Below are 19,395 nucleotides of genomic sequence, written 5' to 3'. Positions count from 1 at the left end.
ATGTTCCAATAATGGATTGGACAAATTTCTAACCAGCAAAAAACTATTTTTCCTGTCCTCTCCAAAGCATTTACACATAATTTCATATTCTATAATTTACATATAACACTGTCCTTGTATTCAGCCCTTGAGTTGTAGAAGCAAACTTCTTTTCAGGACAGGACAGCTTTCTGAAGGAAAATGGTGCTCTGAATATTCAGAAGTGTGGGAAGCCTATTGGGAACAGTGGCTGGTACTTGAACTTTCAGGGTTTTTTTGTACTGCTAATTTTGTTGTGAGTCAGTTATTCTTAACCCCCTCCCACCCCGACCTCTAGGAAAATAAAAAAGACCTTGGCAGTGGGTTTTTGAGCATATTACTCTCGTCCCATGGGAGACTATTTGTGAAGTCCTATTCTTGGTATAAGATGCCATATAACATGAGGAAAGTTGTGCCCGCACAATACCATGTTGTGCTGTGCAGAGCTGACCATGCTATCTCTGAACAAGCTGGTACAGCTACTCCTCACTTAATGTTGTAGTTACGTTCTTGAAAAGTGCCACTTTAAGTGAATTGGTTACGTCATAGTAGTTATGTACTAGCAGGTGGTGGCCAAACGATGTTATAACCAAACATTGCGTGACTTGAAACAAGTATGTTCTCTAATAGATCAGCGACGTAATAGGATCTGGAACCAACTTCTAAGCAAAGTGGTGCTGGCTCCTATCCTGGGGGGTCTTTAAGACAAGGCTAGACAATCTCCTTGCTGGGGTTGTGTGACCCCAGTACCCTTTCCTGCCATGGCAGGGGGTCGGACTTGATGATCTGCTCAGGTCCCTTCCAACCCTACTAACTATGAAACTATAATAACAGGACAATGTTAACCAGGACGATGTTAAGTGAGGAGTACCTGTATGTCTGAATGACTCTGTGCACTGGGCAGAGATATCAGTTCAGGTTCCAGCACTGGTGCAGCCTGTGTTGGCTAACAAACTAGGCAGACTGCTCTGCTGACATGGCTGTGTTTTCTGGTTCTGAAGCCTGCTTGGATAGCTCAACATGATGTTGCATTGTACTATGAAGACATGCTCTGAGTACCACCGTTTTTGTGTCTGAATCCAGTGGATCCAGTCTTGCAGCAATGAGCTACAATGAGTGGCTGAATCTGGCTTTTAAATTGTAATCTTCCTTGTCTTCCAAGGAAAAGGAAAAAATATAAATGACAGTGAAATTCTAGAGGCAAGAATTCTTTTGTGTGATATCTTTTATTGAGCCAACTGTGCACATAGACAAGCTCTCAGGTATCACACACAGTGCCCTTCCTCAGGCTTCTGGGAGTGAAATGGTTGGCTACATCTTTCTCTCTGAGACCTGAGTAAGGGTACTGTGATATTTTAAAGCTTGCCTGTGTCTACCCCAACCATGCAGTTGGTCCAATAAAAGATGTTACTTGCAAGAATCCTTGCCTCTTGCATATTATCACAGCAACAGCATCACCTCAACACTACCAATAAAATTCTAGTCACTTTAGCATGCATAAGTTGTTTGTTATCAGTCAAAGCCCAAGTCTATAATAAGACTTAAAAAGCTGCAGAAATAGGTTTTAGTTGTGAAACTAGTAAAACCGATTTTCTGCTGTTGCAGACAGTCAGGCACACAGTGAATTCTTGCTATCATAGCCTGCTTTATGGCCTGTTTTTGAAAAATATTGGATGTCCAACTTGCACATACATTTACTACAGTTCATGTTTTTAATGGTCTCTTGCTGTGCCTTATGGCCCATGGTGGTCCCTTATGTGCACAATCACAAAAAGCACATGTACAGTTTTACACCTCATGTTTTAAAAGCAGGCCTTTGCTGTCAGTATGGTGCTTTGCAGAAAAAAGTGGATAAATTCAGCTACTTAAATAGAATGTCCTTGAAGTTATACATCTTTCATATAACATAAAAAAAATAGTACTTCACTTTTAGAAACAATCCTGTAAAATTTCAAAAGGCATTTACAATTGCTTTACATTTTAAATAGAAATGAAACTGGCTAGCCAGTGCACAGGACCTTTAATACTGTCTAAAAACCTTGAAGAGGAGTAAGTGAAAAAACTAAGTGGATTAAACGTACAGTGTAACTTGTACTGTACAATGGGATTGGTGAGAGGGGATCAGCCATTTTAAGGTTTGATAGTAAGATGGTGTAATGCTGTCTCCTCTTCTGCATGTGGTGATTTTGAACTCTTGTGTTTATGTCCATGTCTCTAATATGTTTTAATGACTGCCAATGGTATATCTTCCCTCTCCCTTTCACTGGGTGATTCTGTTCCAGCTTTCAGCTATGAATGGTGCAACATGATTGATTGTCTTCTAGGGTCAGTTGGTGGGGGAGGAGCTTTGCCAACAAAATAAGCTCTACCTGCACAAATTACTAGAACTAATTGCTACTCAGAAGAGTGTGGAGGTGTTAAAAGTCTGATAATGTGTGATCCCTGACTTCTACTGGGCTAGCAGAATGATAGGGTTCAGTATATCTATAGACTCCATTGGGCTTAGCTCTGCCTTGGTTTCAGTAGGACAGGGAAAAGTGGTGACATCTCTGAAATGGCATCTACTGTGGCTACAAAAAAGATAAATTGCTCCTAAATGGCCACTCTGTGATCTCCCCTTCCATGAGAAGTGAGAGAATGTATGTCATCAATGTTAATAACTACTCCCGGACACCTTGGTTAACTCCTTAGTGAAATAATTTGGCAGTTGACTGAACTCTTATTCATACCTTTGAAGCCAGTGTTCCAGGCTCCCTGCAGCCTCCTGATGACCTACCTGCATCTGGTGCTTTAAAGTAAACAATTCCTTCCTGAAGTCAGTAGGGCTTTGCAAAGCTTTGGTCCCTGATTCGATATGATCGAGATCTTTTCTGATTCGGTGGCTGAATCTTTGAATCTGAATTGAATCAGAGGACCGCTTAATCTCTCCGAATCGAATCGGAACCCTCCAAGTCGATTCGGAAAGATTTGGCGATTCTGAAATAGACACAGCTTTAAATGTTTTTTCTAAATACCTCTGGGTAGCAGGGTCTTATGAGTGTTGTGATATTGGGGCACATGGAGTGTCCCACAGAAGCATGGGGGGGCTCCCGAGTGCAGGAGACCCAGAAGTGGACCAGAAGCACTTCCAGTCCACTGCTGGGGAGCATGCAGCCCCCTCCCGCCGCACCCCTGGCTCTGTAACTGGTGTCTCCTGGTCTGGGGGGGGGCATCCGGGGTCTCCCTGTGACTGATTTCCAAGCTGGGGGTGGCCGCGGGGGGGCCCCAGCACACTCCCTGGCAGACCTGGAAGTGGACCGAAAGAAGTTCTGGTCCACTTCCGGGTTTGCTGCTGAGCATGTGCAGGGTCCCCTTGCACTCCTGGGGGACACTCCTTGTGCCCCAGCTTCGCAGCCATCACAAGCTGTGTCTGCTACTTCAAGCTTTAAAGCTGTTTTTGTCTGAATTGCTGATTCCATGAATCAGTATCGAATCTTCAGATTTGGATTCAGCTGAATTGAGTCAGGGACAGTGACCCAAATAAACGAACTGAATCACTGTCCCTGAATTGAATAGGGTCCGCTTTGCACACCCCTAGAAGTCAGGTGGAGACTCATTTATTTTATAGGAGTTAAGCTTCTGGAAAACAAGACAATAACTTCAGAGAGATGTTCATATAGGGGACTGTATCAGTGATTTCAGGACCCTGGTTGGCATGTTCTACATAATAAATGTTGTCTTATTCAATTGTTTTATTCTTATTTACTTATTATAAAAAGAAGTTGTTGGACATCATTGGCAAACCTTTTTGCATTCCTAGTTACTATTTCCAGATTCCCCTAACCCTGCCACAGCAGTATTCAGAATTTATGAGTGTCTTCAGAGTGGCAAGTGTTTTGATTTGTCACTTTATTTCTGGCTGTGTTTCTAGTATAGGTTGAGAGGGAATTAAAAACTAGCTAGTGAGGTACATTTATGGACTGTTCGTTTTCTTTGCAGTGGTCAAAATGCTTGTTAAGGATGCAGTTGGATTACAGTCTGACTACAGTGACTGCTATGTAAAAGCAGCTTGATTGTGGAATCCAAACTCAGTAGGAACATTTGTCCCTTATTTTTAAAATAAATACTTTTTCCTGCAGGCTCACCATTCTGCTAGAACATGGCAGTCTGAAATTAATTGAAACTGACTAATGAAGCTCACCTATTTATTTATTTTATTTTTAGGTGTCGAAGCTGAGAGAAATAAGAGAGCATATTAATAACTAATATCTAGTAAAAGATGTGTATTTGGAGTGGCAGCCAAGGAGTAGGAACTGTGTTTTGGTATATGTGAACTATGGTATGCTTGCCCTGTTGAAGCAAGGATTTAACAAGTGTTCTATTTAAAGACTGATAAGTCTTTTGTCTAGTTTAGGGCCTCAGGAAGTTAGGATGGTGTTTGTTCACTGAAATGGGAACATACTAACAGGAGAATAATTTCTGGTATCTGTTTCTTTTATATGCTGGCCTTTAAGCAAAGAACAGCCTTCCATCTTCCCCAGCCATCTTATCTTGCCTTTGCAATGCTGTTTATTAAGGCTGTGATCCTGCGTGTGGTTCATATCCACAAATCACAGAGGCTCTGCACAGGTGCAAGAATTCTCCCATACACACAGGTTATTTGAGGTTCATGGCTTAAGGAATTTAAACAATTCTAAGGCAGTCCTTTCCTCCCATTTCCCCCAGGGTCTTTGTCTTGCCAGCCACAAGCTGTCAGTGTAGTTGAAGGAACAAGCATACCGTCTGCTCCTTAAATAGCACCATTTTCCACTTAAATGGATAACCTTGGGAATGAGAAGAAGGTTATGAACTTACCCAAACTTACTGTAAGCAACACCTTATGAATTGCAGGGTGCTGAGAGGGCTGCATTGTTGGCAGCCTTGAAACTGGCTGTCTCTTGGCAATTTCGAGGTTTTCAATGGCATCCCATTGGCAGCTAATTCCCCTTCTTCATTTCTGCTGTAGTTCAACAGAGTATTTTTCTATTGCAAAGTGAGTAGTGGGATCAAAAGAGGCTGGTTTATGCATACAAATAATACTCAGATAACAAATGTTTGTTATGCTGAAAGAAATGGGCAAAATATTGTGACTAGTGTGGAAGTTAAGTGAATTATGTATTTATTCTTGTATGGTGGTAGCTTTGTAATCTCCATAATGAAGGGAGAGGTGGACACATGACTGGAACGTAGGTATGAGAGATGGCATGAAGTTCCAGCGGGAAGGGGAGACCAAGGCAGGGGAAGAGTTGAGTTTAGGTAGGATAGGTGTTTCCCTGAGTGTCTTGGAATAAGAGGAAATTATAAAATCTACTGTGCAAGTGAAGTATTCTAGTTAAATACATTTTAGTGTGGTTCTTTAGTTGAGTGGGTTACGTGGATCGGAAGCTGCAAAGGCAGAATACAAGTGATTGGTGTTTTTCAGTTTCTTAGCCATTGTTTTTGTGGAAGACCTTTTCTGAGTTAATACGTTGAAATTGCCATCTGAACGTTGAAAACTTGTTAGTAAAGGTCTTGGGGAAAATTTAAAACCCCCTCATAGAATAATATACCTTCACTTATCCTGCATGTCTAGCAATGCTGATTTGTATAGTCTCCTTCTTAGTTGGTCTCAGAATAATGGATCACCTTCCATTCAGCATAACAGTATAGTACACGCTAGCAGTACAATAAAGTGAGTTAGGGATAAAGTTTAAGCCTTCACTGAATTTTCCTGTGTGAGCTGCGCCTTGGGTGTTTTTCACATAAGTTTAGGGTGATACCGGATTAAGATCTAGGTTGATCAATAAAGATACAAGTGTACAAAGGAGCACTGATGTAGTCTCAGTTTTAACTCTGTAGGCAGCTGTTCTTTTGTCTGAGATCCAGGAGATATACTTCATGGCTGGTAGATGTTTCCTTAGAGGCTTTATTTGAGATGAAACTGCTAGTTTCATAGTTTCATAGGGTCAGAAGGGACCTGAGCAGATCATCTAGTCCGACCCCCTGCCATGGCAGGAAAGAGTACTGGGGTCAAACGATCCCAGCAAGATGTGTATCTAACCTCCTCTTAAAAACCCCCAGGGTAGAAGCCTGCACCACTTCTCTTGGAAGTTGGTTCCAGACCCTAGCCACCCTGACCGTGAAGTAGCGCCTCCTGATGTCAAGCCTAAATCTACCCTCTGTCAGCTTGTGACCGTTATTCCTGGTCACTCCTGGCGGTGCTCGGGGGAACAGTGACTCCCCCAATGCCTGCTGGTCCCCCCTGACTAGTTTATAACAGGCCTCAGCCTTCTCTTTTGGAGGCTGAACAGGTTCAGGTCCCGTAGCCTCTCCTCGTAGGGCCTGCCCTGCTGCCCCCGATCATGCGAGTGGCCCTCCTCTGGACCCTCTCCATGCTGTCCACATCCCTCTTGAAGTGTGGCGCCCAGAACTGGACGCAGTACTCCAACTGCGGCCTGACCAGTGCCGCATAGAGGGGGAGGATCACCTCTTTGGACCTGCTCGAGATGCATCTGTGGATGCATGCCAAGGTGCGGTTGGCCTTCCTAACTGCCTCCCCACACTGCCGGCCCATGCTCATCTTGGAGTCAATGATGACCCCAAGATCCTTTTCCGCCTCCGTGCTGACAAGAGGGGAGTTCCCTAACCTGTAGGTCTGGTGCCGATTGTTCCTCCCCAGGTGCATCACCTTGCACTTGTCTGTGTTGAAACCCATCCTATTCTCATCCGCCCACCCTTGTAACCTGTCTAGGTGTGATTGTAGCCTGTTGCATCCTTCCAGTGTGCCCACGTCCCCCCACATCTTAGTGTCATCAGCAAATTTGAACAGGGTGCTTTTTACCCCCTCGTCCAAATCACTGATGAAGATGTTGAACGGTGCGGGCCCGAGGACAGAGCCCTGCGGAACCCCACTGCCCACGTCCCTCCAGGCCGAGAAGGACCCATTCACTAGCACCCTCTGGGTGCGGCCCTCCAGCCAGTTGGTGACCCATTTGACTGTGTGGGTGTCTACACCACAGCCCCCCAGTTTCTTAATGAGAACAGGGTGAGAGACTGTGTCAAAAGCCTTCCGAAAGTCGAGGAAGACTATATCCACTGCTACCCCTGCATCTAATGACCTGGTGATCTGATCGTAAAAGGCCACCAGGTTGGTCTGACAGGACCTGCCACTGATGAACCCGTGTTGGTTGCCCCTAAGCATGCAGTCCCCTGCTGGCCCCTCCTGGATGTGTGCCAGCATAATTTTCTCAAACAGCTTGCCTAGGATCGAGGTAAGACTAACCGGCCTATAGTTTCCTGGGTCCTCCTTCCTGCATTTTTTGAAGATAGGAACCACGTTGGCCCTCTTCCAGTCCTCCGGTACCTCACCAGAGCACCACGAGTGCTCGTAAAGCCGCGCCAGGGGACTTGCAATGACCTCTGCCAGTTCCTTTAGAACTCTAGGGTGGAGATCATCCGGGCCGGCTGACTTGAATACGTCCAGTCCCTCCAGAAGCTCCTTAACTAAATCCTCGCTAACCCGTGGCCCAGGTGTGCCTCCCCCGGGGCCTGAGGGGGGCCCAGCAGGGAGGAGGCTGTTCGGGTCCCTACTTAGGAAGACGGAAGCAAAGAAATCGTTAAACATGTTAGCTTTGCCGTCTGGTGTGACGACCACATTTCCCAATGCGTCCTGCAAGGGCCCCACATTACCTGGGACCTTCTTTTTACCCCCTATGTATTTAAAAAAGGACTTATTATTGTCCTTAATCTGGGAAGCTAGTCCCAGTTCCATCTCTGCCTTGGCCTTCCTGACTACCCCCCTATATCCCCAAGCAACTACAGAATAGTCCTCCCTGGTGATGACCCCTTCTTTCCATTAGGTGTAAGGCTCCTTTTTAGCAAGGAGACATTCCCGGATGCTTTTGGTGAGCCATGGAGGCTTGTGTGCTCTCCTGCTCCCTTTGATCCTCATTGGGATTACCTTCCTTTGGGCTTGGAGAATCATCTCCTTAAGGAGCGACCACTGTCCTTGGACACCTGGCTCCCCTCCCCTCCGGGACCTCAGCGCTTCTCCAACTATCCTCCTTAGCTCGTTGAAGTTTTAAACAAGGTTCAAAAAAGAATTAGAAGAAGTTATGGAGCATGAGTCCATCAGGATCCATTAAACATTACAGTTAAGGATGTAACTTACTTAGGGTGGCCACTGGTTCTGTTTTGTACTGGACCATCCTGTTTTTAAACTCTTTGTCCACTTTCCAGTCTTACATGGAAAATGGGTACCATATACAGTTTGCGTTAATGTCATACTTTAGAAGTTACCAAATACAACATTAAGCTGCACAAAATACTAGTGTCATTGGCTCTGAAACAAATAGGCAGAGATGGTTAACATCTGCCTTTCACTGGGATATCTTTGGCTTGTAGCGAATATTTTGACATGTCAGATGGCTCTGATTTGATAAAATAAATGTGACAAACTACCATATTTTGAATTAAAAATTTAAAATGTCCACACACATTGTCCTATTGCAGCATAGGGTGACTTGCTTGTATCTTTTAGTTCCTCTTTGTCCTGGTTATATTTATTTTTTATTTTTTTTATTTTTGGCTTGCTGTGTGAGAAATACAGAAGGATTGCAGTTGTTTGTCAGCTTGGAGGTTGGTTCTCCAAACTTGTTTGGCAGTATTTGTCACAAGAAATACCCCTGGCTAGTTGCCGTTTCATATTGATAATGGCTTCTAGTGACACAGGTGGCAAAGGAGCAAGGAGCCTGCTGACTTAGTGGTTGCAAGCCCTCGACAGGAATTACAGCTATGTTGAGTAGCTCGTTTTCAGGAGTTGTGGCACCAAACAAGGAGGGCTGTGTGTGTGTTGGTTTTGTTAGATCACAAACAATATTTTATGGCTTTATAGGATGGGCACTCTGAAAATGCTTCACATTCTCCAAATGTATAAAGGCTTCTGATCGCTTGCCAGCTTGCCAAACAACTGGTCGGTTGTTGCTTGGAAGAGAAACTTAAACTTTTCACTTCTTCAGGATCTATAGGAGCATCTTGGATTTCTTAATTAAAAAAAAATACCTATAGTAATAATCTATAAGAACTGTACTTCGTTTCTGTTCTTAAGTCCTCAATTTATGCTGTTAGTTTTGTGCAAAATATCTGCAAATAGCTTGGGAGAGATGTTCTAAACTGTGGATCTGGGCTTTGTCATTCCTAGTGCCTGGGAGTGTGCCTAGGATCTGTGGTGTGCATGATCCTTCCATGTAAAGGGAACAGGCAGGAATTTGGCTTGATATATTGCCTGTAAAGGGGAAAATACATGCAATGGATTTAAAAATATCTAGGTGCTTTCATGGCTTGTGCATCTGCAAGATAGATTGTGAATGAGAAGAGAAAAGAGAATTAGGAGTATGTTCCAAACTTGTGTTGGGCAAGCATTGGTTAGATGTGAATTTTGAACTGTGTTATCTTTAGGATGAATAAAATGTGCAAGTTTCAGTAGGGAGTTTGACCATATCCTCATAGACCAGCTTCTGGAAGCTAATATAGGGATCATTTTAACCATTTTGATGGTAGAATGTTTCCCCAGGCACCCTGGAGAGGAACGCAAAAGAGGGAATGCAGGAGGTAGCATCAATATAATAAGGTAGCGTATGGATTCTTGAACTGACATCTGAAGACCCCTGAAGCTTGGCAAAACAGATCAAGTGGCCCATAGAGCTGTTATGCAGCATTATTTTGGTTATACGTCGTGTTTCCAGCTCACTTCCTCCTAGCAATTGCACGGTAGAAGCTTGTCAACATCCTGTTCTCAAAAATTAAAAGTCCAAGCACTTCTTTGCACCCTGTATCTCTTAAATGTTTTCCTGGTATAAAATTAATCCACAATAAAATATAAGAGGCTACTAAAATGGGAAGGGGTAGCAAATGTGCTGGATAGCAGAATCAAAGTGACAAGTGACGTAGTGCCCAGGGCAATGAGGTGCAATTCATTACTTTTAAAATCCCAGGTCTAGCAGGACACTAAAGAGCACAGGTGCAAAATGAGAATGTAATCAAGGAGCCAAAAGAAGTGTATTAAAAAGCAAGTCTCTTTTCTTATCTTTTGCAAGCCTGATCTTGACTTGAATAACCAAGCAACAGAGCACGTACAGGGAAGTTGGGGGTGGTGGAGGCCATCTTGAGTGGTCTGCAGTGTGCAAAGGCTTCAGAACCACTGAGCTAGCATAAAGGAGATGAAACAAGAGCTTTTGGTCCTTTATAACAATGTTTGAAAGGCTGTTTTCTTTCTCATTTGACATGCAGCAAGGACATATGGGAGAAGGCGAGGTAACAACATTCCTATTTAATTTTCTAATGTTGACAATGTCTCATGGCACTAATAACATGGAATTGCTAACTAGGCAAACCTAAAAAGATAGGATTTGAAATCATCATTTTAAGCTTAGCTTGCTTAGTTTCTCTGCATGCCACAACAAACATTTGAATTGAATTGAATTAAATGCTGCCCCAGAATAGTACTGCCAGGGTTCAGTTGAGCATACGTGTCCTCTACATGAATTACTACACCGAAGAGCTAAATGGTCCTTTTTCTTCTATATATTTATGACTGATGCCATTAGAGAAGTTACATTTGCTTCTATTTTTAGTTGAGTGCTAACAGTTCTCCTGACATGGCATAACATGACTCATCGTATGCATATCTATATATATATCTATATATATAAGCATGCCACTGGGTGGCCCTGATCCTGCAAAGATATGCATATTGAGCCATGTAGCATACAGTGGAAATGTCCCTGGTTTCATCTTGGCTACATAGGCATGCAGAGTTATGCATTGCCTCCATCCATATCTGTAGGATTCTGGTCTTAATAGACAAAATAGTTACAAATAGATAATCAGATGATCAATGGGAGAATACTGTAATAACTGTGAAAGCTATTAAGCTATAAAGCAAACAGTCAGGAGATTTGATATGATTCCATTTTGTCAGTTTTTCAGAAGGTTCCTTTAGTAAAGAGGCACACAGGAAAAAAGATTGAATGGTGAAACTAAGACTTGATCAGTATTCTTTAACGTTCTGAATATATTCACTTGTAGATCAGGAGGGGAAATTTTATATCTTTTTTTATTTTTTGTATAGCAATGATGCACCATTTTAATGGATACCTCTGCCTTGACATCGTAATGAAATTTGAAAGACCTTCTGCAGCATAGTAATCTGTGGAAAAACAAATTATTTTAGAAACATTTCACATTCTGCATATTGATGTTGCTTGTTTTTCCAATACGTTTATTATTAGAAAACTGGCCAGTATTTATCTTCCGGGTTTTTTTCAGCTATTGTATATTGTAACCAAATATAAAAGGCAAATATTGTTCAAGGGATCAGTTTGTTTGAATTACTATACAACTGTATTTATAAATCAAAGAATCTTACTTAAGAATTATGCACTGTTATTGTAGAAGGACCTCTTACTGTCTCAGTAGGGAAAGAATGCTTGCAAAATGTTTTCTTAGAATGAGGCCATTAACGAATCTTCTTGTGTAACATCTAAGTAAACTTCATCTACTCCAGGAGTGAGACAGTATTGCTTAAACGTTCTTTAGCCATCACTTTCAGGAAATTGCAGTGACCTTACTTTTTTTTAGCAAAGTATTTTGGGTTATCTACAAGTGGATGACTTGTGATTTAAATATTTTCATACTGAGTGACATGGAAAATTAATATATTTAGCTGGTGTGTCCTTTACCTGCTGTACTATGAAATTACCTTCTGTATGCATAAGCGGTTGTTTGGGAAATGAAACATGACGTCGTTGTATTTACAGTTGGGAAGTCCCTTATATAAGCTTATATAATGTGTGTCTGGCATATATTTAAAAAAAAAAAATCTTAGGGGGTGTGTGTGTGGAGGGGAGGGGGAATAGGCAGTGGAATTAAGATGAGCTGTAGCTTTTGGGAAAATTCTGTGTTGCTGGTCCTGATAACAGTTTTTTAAAATTTTTAGTAACAAATTGAATACAAGAAAAGATCTCTTTTGAGCTCCTTAAGTAATAGTACACTTTGATCTTTGTAGAATATTAGAAACTGTGAGGTTACGTGAAATAAATGGCATATCAATGATCAGTATCCCCATTACTACAATAAAGGAGAAGGCTGCAAGCAGCAGTACTGCTTATACAGCAAGTAGTGAATGCTTGCTTTTTTTTTTTTCTCACATACTACTATCTTGGTGTATGCTTTGTTCTGTTAGTATGTTTGTTTTTTCCTTCTTTTTCTTTTAGGTCAGTCTTCGTTGTTTCCAATGGAAGACGGGTTCTTGGATGATGGGCGTGGGGACCAGACTCTCCATAGTGGCTTAGGATCACCACACTGCTTTTCTCACCAAAATGGAGAAAGGGTGGAACGGTATTCCCGGAAGGTGTTCGTTGGGGGATTGCCACCAGATATTGATGAAGGTATGCTTAGAAATGCATGCAACCAAAAATACTGGCATAGACAGACTTAAGTAACCAATGATGGCATGTACTCTTTTTGTCTATGAGTTAGAGGTAGTGAGAGGGAAGGGAAGAGGAGGTTGTGTTTGACTGTTGTGTTACAAACTGTGAGCCAAACCCAAAGTGGTATTGAGGAGCCCCAGCACTTGTGGGGCCCTAGCTTCTATGACTGTTGTTAGAAGACAAGCAATGCATATCCTAACGCAGAATATGTTGTGACTCTGAAGTTGCAAATAAGGAGCTGCTAATTAGCTATAACATAGAAGTGAGACAGCTGTTTGTTTTCCTATGCTAGGGATTGGCAATTTTTTGTTGCCAAGGGCCATTGCTTGTGGCCTGGCTCCATGCTGGGGGCCACAAATCTCTGCATCTTGGACAGTCAGCAAATACTGTTGAGGGAATAGATGGAACAAGGCAAACTGTACCATCCTGGGGAAACCACCTCTGCTGTTTCAGCTGCACCATGCTGCCTATTTCCTCAGCTGCCATGGGCCAGATCTGATATTTTCACAGCCTGGATTCTGCCCGTGGGCTGTGTAGATGCCTGACCCCTGTCCTATATACCATAAAACCAGACTGATCTGTTTAAGGAGTTGGCCATAGGGAGACCTTTACATTTGAGGTGTTATTGTTGAAACGGTCTTTGTTCAGCAGCTATGTCCTGACCGATAGATGCAGTATCTTGCCTGTCATCCCTTCATTAGATGAGAATCTAGGTGCAAAGTAGAGATCAGATGGATAATATTTACTGTTTACTCTTTGAGGAATTTAACAGTTTCTTTTGTTTTCCCTCTGCCTCATGATGATATTGCATGTGTAAAAACCTACTCTTTCAAAAGTTTCTTTTCACAAAGCTGTTTTAAAGCTGCTTTCCCCCCACTTGAGCTGTATAACATTTCACACTGAACTGTGCTGCTTGAGTGTCTTGCAGCCCTGTGAGCTTTGATAACATCCACACTTTAGTATTTGAACACTGTTCAATTGTATATTGCTCGCATTTAAGACAGAACTTGAAGTAGGTGAGAAGGCAGAAGTAAGGGATAAAGTCCTGCCTTTGCCTCAGAACACGTTAAAACTTTGGACAGGAATCAGAAGTTTAGAGTAGGAATAAAAAAAAGAAAATAAAAGTAGTACATCTTGGCTAGGGACACGCATTCAAAAAAGACAGAGCCTGGATTGATTCAATCTTTGCAGGTTAGTCTAATCTGCATAGATTGAACAAATTTGCATGTAAATAGACATTCATTTTTGACATGCCTGCAGTGGCTCAGGCCAGAACCCAGGGGGTGCTAGAGGAAGCCCTGGGCTGCAATGAAGCTATGCTGGGAGGGGCGGGCCTGGGCAGGCCTGAGTATGATTGGGGAGGGGTTTAAACCCCCACCCTGGCCTGCATGGACCCCAGCCCAGGGGTGCCTGGAGGGACAAGGGCGAAGCAGTCCCTGCCAGGCATTTCCTGTTTCTGTGCTCATGGCTTCAGCGACAGGGGCATGACCAGCCCCCGCAGCAGCATGAAGCAAATGGAGACAGGGGGTTTAATACCCATCTCTGCCCCCTGTCCCTGTGGCACAGACCCCGGCTGGGATCTGCCTGGCTGGGGTGTACCAGCCTGTGCCAGGGTCCCCCCTTGCTGCCGTAGGGATGTAGCTGGGCACTGGCAAGCATGGCCCCCAGAGGTGAAGGGGGCAGGGAGGGGGTTTATTTCCACCCTTTCTCTCTCCCTGGGACCTTAGCTGGGGTCGGTCCAGCTGGGGCAGAGCAGCCCCTGTCAGGCAGTTCTCTTTCTCCCCCACTCCCACACTGCTGGAGCGGTGGGTGGCATGACCCGTCCCAGCAGTAGCCTCAAGTGAACTGGCCAGGGAGGGGGTTTAATTCCCCGCTCCCTGTCCCACTGACATGGATCTGAGCAGAGCTGCCGCAGACTGCTTGGGGCAAGTGGCAGCACCAGGGCTTGGAGGGGGAGTGGCCATAGATCCCTATCACTCTACCACCACTCGCCCCATGCAGTCTGCAGCTGCTCTGTCCACCTCACTTCCACCCACAGTGCAGCACTCCCTCCAGGAAGAGGCTTGTGCTCCTGGGACACTATCACAGGGGCTGCTGCCCTGTCAGGGTGCTTACCCCTCTTGCTGCTCCAGTGGCAGGGGCAGGAGAGTGGCCAGAGGCCGGCTGGCATGACTCCCTTAGGCGAAGAAAGCAGGGAGGGGGGTTATTCCACCGTTTATCCTGTGCAGGGACTGATGGGTGGAGGCTGTGGTCCTGTGGGGGCAGAGGGGGATGGAGGTGGGAATAAATCCCACCCTGCCCCCTTTGCCTCAGGGAGCCATGTGAGCTGGTATCCCTGTAGCAGCAAGTGGGGGAGCCCTGACACAGTCCGTGCCACTGATGGGGGACAGAGGGGGGATTAAACCCCTGTCTTTATTTGCTTCACGCTGCTGTCGGGGCTGGCCGTGTCCCTACCACAGGAGCAGGGAGCGGAGAACAGCCTAGCAGGGACTGCTGTGTACCGGGGGAATAATCCTCTTCCCTGCCCACAGCCCCTTCCCTGCTCTGGCTAAGGAGCAGAGGTCCAGGGCCAACCCTGCTCTTCTGGAGCAGAGAGCACAACACAGCCCAGGGTTGCAGAGCATGTTGGGATGTTGGAGGGGGCTGTGGTTTAACTTTGTCCCAAACCCCTTCATGGTTTGAAGTTTCATTAATGTGTTTGACCTCAATCAGTTAAGTCTGACACTACATTCAGCTAGGTTTATCTCATACTGGCTTTGGCCATTATGAAGCTGGTTTATGTGCCCTGAACTTACATTCTGTTGCAGTTTTAAACCAGTTTCTGATCACTTAAACCAGTTTATGTGTAACTTCTGTCCCTAGCCCTTGGGTTTGACTGTTGACCCCAGACCAGGACAGTAGCAGTGAACTAGAAATACTAAGGGAGGTGAGAGAGGCTGAGACAGCAGAAAACGCAGCAATAATGGGTGTCTTCCAACTATCCACAAATAGACTGAGACCACATTTCTTGAAGTTATAAAAGACTGCTTCCTGGAGTAATTAATCCTGGAATCTACAAAAGAAAGGCCATTCTTGACCTAGTCCTAAGTAGTGCACAGGATTTGATGCAAAGGATAAGTGTTACTGAGATGCTGTATAGTAGTGACCACAATACATTTGGGTTTGACATCCACGTAAGAGGGGAAACGACAAGAAAATCTAGCACAATACTTTTTCATTTTAAAAAAGGAGATTATACCAAAATGAGACTGCTAGTTATACGGTAAAAGGGGCCCCTAAGAACATGTGAGCAGCATGGGAACTGCTTAAGAAAACCATATTGGAGGCACAGAAAAAATGTATGCTGCAAATCCAAAAAAAAAAAAGAAAGAAAAGTGGACCAAAAGAAAACCAGCATGATTTAATGGCAAAGTTGAAGCGACAATAAGTAGAAAAACAGATTTTTTTTCAAAAAGTGGAAATCGCATCCTAATGAGGAAAATAAAAAGCCTAAACTCTGGCAAATCAAATGTAAAACTGTAATAAGACAAGCTATGAAAGAATTTGAGGAGCTGAAAACCTGCCAGGAAGTCATTTGGGCCTTTGGATGATCAGGGTGTAAACGGGATGCTAAAGGATGATAGGGCCATTGCTGAGAAACTACATTAATTTTTTGCATCTGGTTTTGCTGTGGAAGTTATCAGGTAAATTCTGTCACCAGATCCACTCCTCACTAAGGACAAGCCAGTGGAGCTGACCCGAACTGAGGTTTCAGTAGATGAGGTTGTAGAAGAAACCGATAAACTAAACAGTAGAAAATCACCAGAACCTGAAGACCATTCACCCTAGTGTTCTGAAGGAGCTTAAATTGGAAAATGCCAACCTCTTAACTATAGTGTAACTACAACCAACATTGGTACCAGAGGATTGGAGAGTTGCCAATGTGACTCCAATATTTAAAAAAGGTTCTAGAGGGGACATGGGGAACTGCAGGCCAGTTTGCTTAATTTCAGTTCCTGCAAAATGGCTAGAAACAACAACAACAACAATAATAATCATCATAATAAAACTGTGTTCAGCACATGGATGAATGTGACTTGCTCAGGAAGAATCACATGGCTTTGTCAAAGGGAAATCACATCTCACCAACCTACTTAAGTTCTCTGAGTGTGGCAGTGAGGAGGTGGACCGAGATGATCCAGTTGACACAGTATATCTGGACTTTCAAAAAGTCTTTGACATGGTCCCCCTTTAGGTAGTTATAGGATTACAGAGAATGTCCTCTTGTAGATTAGAAATTGTTTTAACGATAGAAATCAAAGAGTGAGTGTAAATGGTCAGGTTTCAGGATGGAACGAAGTAAACAGCGGAGTCCCCTAAGGATCCGTGTCGGGACCAGTGCTGTTTTAACCTATTTATAAATGATCTGGAAATGAGGGTAGACTTGCAAGGTGCCCACTTTTGCAGATGACGGAATTAGTCAAAATGGTAAAGACTAGGGCCATGCGAAGCTTCAGGTGCCAGTTAGATTTAGAGGAGGTTCAGCCCGATTCGGCGGCTGAATCTCCAAATCTGAATCGAATCAGGAGACCAGTAAAAAGGTCCAAATCAATTCGAACCTCTCCGAATCGATTCAGAGAGCTTCGGAGATTTGGGCAGTCCCCATGCACCGCTGCAGGGAGCTGGACCCAGACTTTGTGTCGGTAAGTGTGTGTGGGGGGTATGGTTGAAGGAGGGGGAAGGCGACCATGGGGGGACCCCTGCCAGGACCCATCTCCTGCCTGGTCCCCCAGCCCCACTGAGCACCCCCTGACCCTCCAACTCTTTAAAAAAACAAAACCAAAACGCTTAACTCACCAGCTCCTGCTAAGCGGGAAGGGGTGCAATCCCTGTTGCACCCCACTTCTTCATGCTGTGTGAGGGGCTCTACTGAATCACTGTCCTGAATTGATTCAGGACACTGAGTTGAATCTCCAAATTGAATCGCCCCTGAATCGGCCGTATCCGAAGCAAATACTAGCCGCTTTGCTCAGGCCTAGTAAAGACTGAGGCAGACTGTGAGGTACTGCGAAGGATCTGGCATGGTTGAGCAAATTGGAAGCTAAATGGCAGATGAAATTTAATGTGGGTAAGTGCGCCGGTGCATCACTTCACAAAAATAACCCAAACTTTACCTACACTATAATGGGAACTACCCTAGCTGTTACCACACTGGCAAGAGATCTTGGAATCACTGTGGACAGTTTTACTGAAAACCTAAGCTCAGCGTGCAGCTGCCATCAAAAAGGCAAAGCAAATGCCAGGGATTATTAAGAGAATTGTAAACAAAACTGGAAGTATCATCATACCCCTTTATAAATCATACTGTGTCCACCCCTTGAATTCTGTGCCCATTTCTGGTCCCTACATGTCAAAAAGGACATAGAAGAGCTAGAGATGGTACAGAGAAGAGCAAAAAGAATGATTAGTATGGAGGGACTTTCATATGAGATGAAACCTAAAGAAGCTAGGCCTGTTCAGCTTAGAAACGATGCTTGAGGGGAGTATGATAAGGGTTTGCAAAATACTAAGTGGTGAAGAGAAAGTTAATAGGGATTGATTATTTATCATCTCTCACAATATAAGAACTAGGTGTCAGAAATGAAACTGGTAGGTAGTAAGTTTAAAACTAACAAAAGGAAGTTCTTTTTCACCCAGTGTGTCATCCACTCAAACAAGCCGACATTTTAATGTGATATCTTTTATTAGACTAACTGAGTAGGTGGAAAAAAGTTCTTAGCAAGCTTTCAGGTGCAGTCACTCTTCTTTAGGCATAAGAAGTTTCTGCTGTTCATTAAAATATAGAACTCATTGCCACCAGATGTGGTGGAAGCTGACAGCCAGACTGAAAAGAGTAGGACAGATTCGTGGAGGAAAAGAGCATCAGTAGTAATTGAGCACAAGAGTTAGGGATACAGCCTCTGAACTAGAATTTCTAGACCTTAAATGCTGGAGGCTGCAAATGAGGGAGGAACAGTGGGGGGGAAAAAACCCCCCGTGGTCATGCCCAGTTCACTCTCTCTTTCAGCATCCACTCTCTGCCACTGTGTAATAGGATACTGGGCAAGTTGGACCTATGGTCTGACACAGTAAATGACAGTTCTTATGTTCTTGTTACATTATCAGTAATTTTATTAGGTTTGTTAAAGCCCTAGCAGCTTCTGGTTCTTCGTTCAACTCCTCATATAAAGTGTCACTGTGGCTTCTTTTGGCAGTGTTTAAGAATCAATACAGAGGTATATATGTTTGAGGAGCCAAGAATGTGTAGTGGATCCACCATGCATGTTGCGAAGGGGAAAACACTGGAGTGTTCAATTAAAAAACCCACCTACAAAGTGTGCAGCTCTGGCAGAGTTCCTCTGACCACAGACTTCTGTGTTTTGTGATATGGAGGTAGCAGGGGCTGTAGCTAAAGATCTATGACAACTGCAATCTAGAAAATTCATATTCTGTGGCTTTCTCCTGACCAGAATGTTGTTTTAATATCCACTATTTTTTAATTTTTTTGCTTTGGTGAAAGAAGTTAGAGTACATTGAATTGTAAGCTACTGTGATATGACAACCTGATATCCTGTCAAAAGAAGGGCTGCTTTTACCATGGGTCCTATAGTGGATGTGGGTCTGTATCATCCTGGCAGGAGGTGGCCAGTGGTTTCCTGTAGGGTTTGGTTCTTGGCCCCATGCTGTTCAACGCCTTTATCAACGATGGAAAGCATGCTGGCCCGTTTGTGGACGATACTAAGTTGTGGGGATACTAAGAAAAGCAGTCACGTTGGGGAATAGGATGCAGATACATGAGGATCCAGAGAAGCTGGAAAGGTGGGTGGAGCGGAACCAGAAGCAGTTTAGTAAGGATAAGTGTTTAGTAAGTGTA

The 19,395-nt window shown here is 43.8% G+C and overlaps 1 protein-coding gene across 1 annotated transcript in view; it reads left to right on the top strand.

Annotated features, from left to right (window-relative positions):
- Positions 1–19,395, top strand: part of CPEB4 (cytoplasmic polyadenylation element binding protein 4) — a 70,095-nt gene that overhangs the window by 37,370 nt on the left and 13,330 nt on the right. The window contains exon 3 of the mRNA XM_090064677.1: positions 12,288–12,461. Coding sequence (XP_089920803.1) covers positions 12,288–12,461 — 174 coding nt within the window. The remainder of the gene's footprint in view (positions 1–12,287; positions 12,462–19,395) is intronic.

Source organism: Crocodylus siamensis, chromosome 10 (assembly GCF_052110815.1).
Source record: "Crocodylus siamensis isolate JL-2025a chromosome 10, ASM5211081v1, whole genome shotgun sequence".
Classification (NCBI taxonomy): Eukaryota; Metazoa; Chordata; order Crocodylia; family Crocodylidae; genus Crocodylus; species Crocodylus siamensis.
The sequence above is the reverse complement of the archived record's forward strand: the minus strand, read 5'-3'. Positions and strand labels throughout refer to the sequence as shown.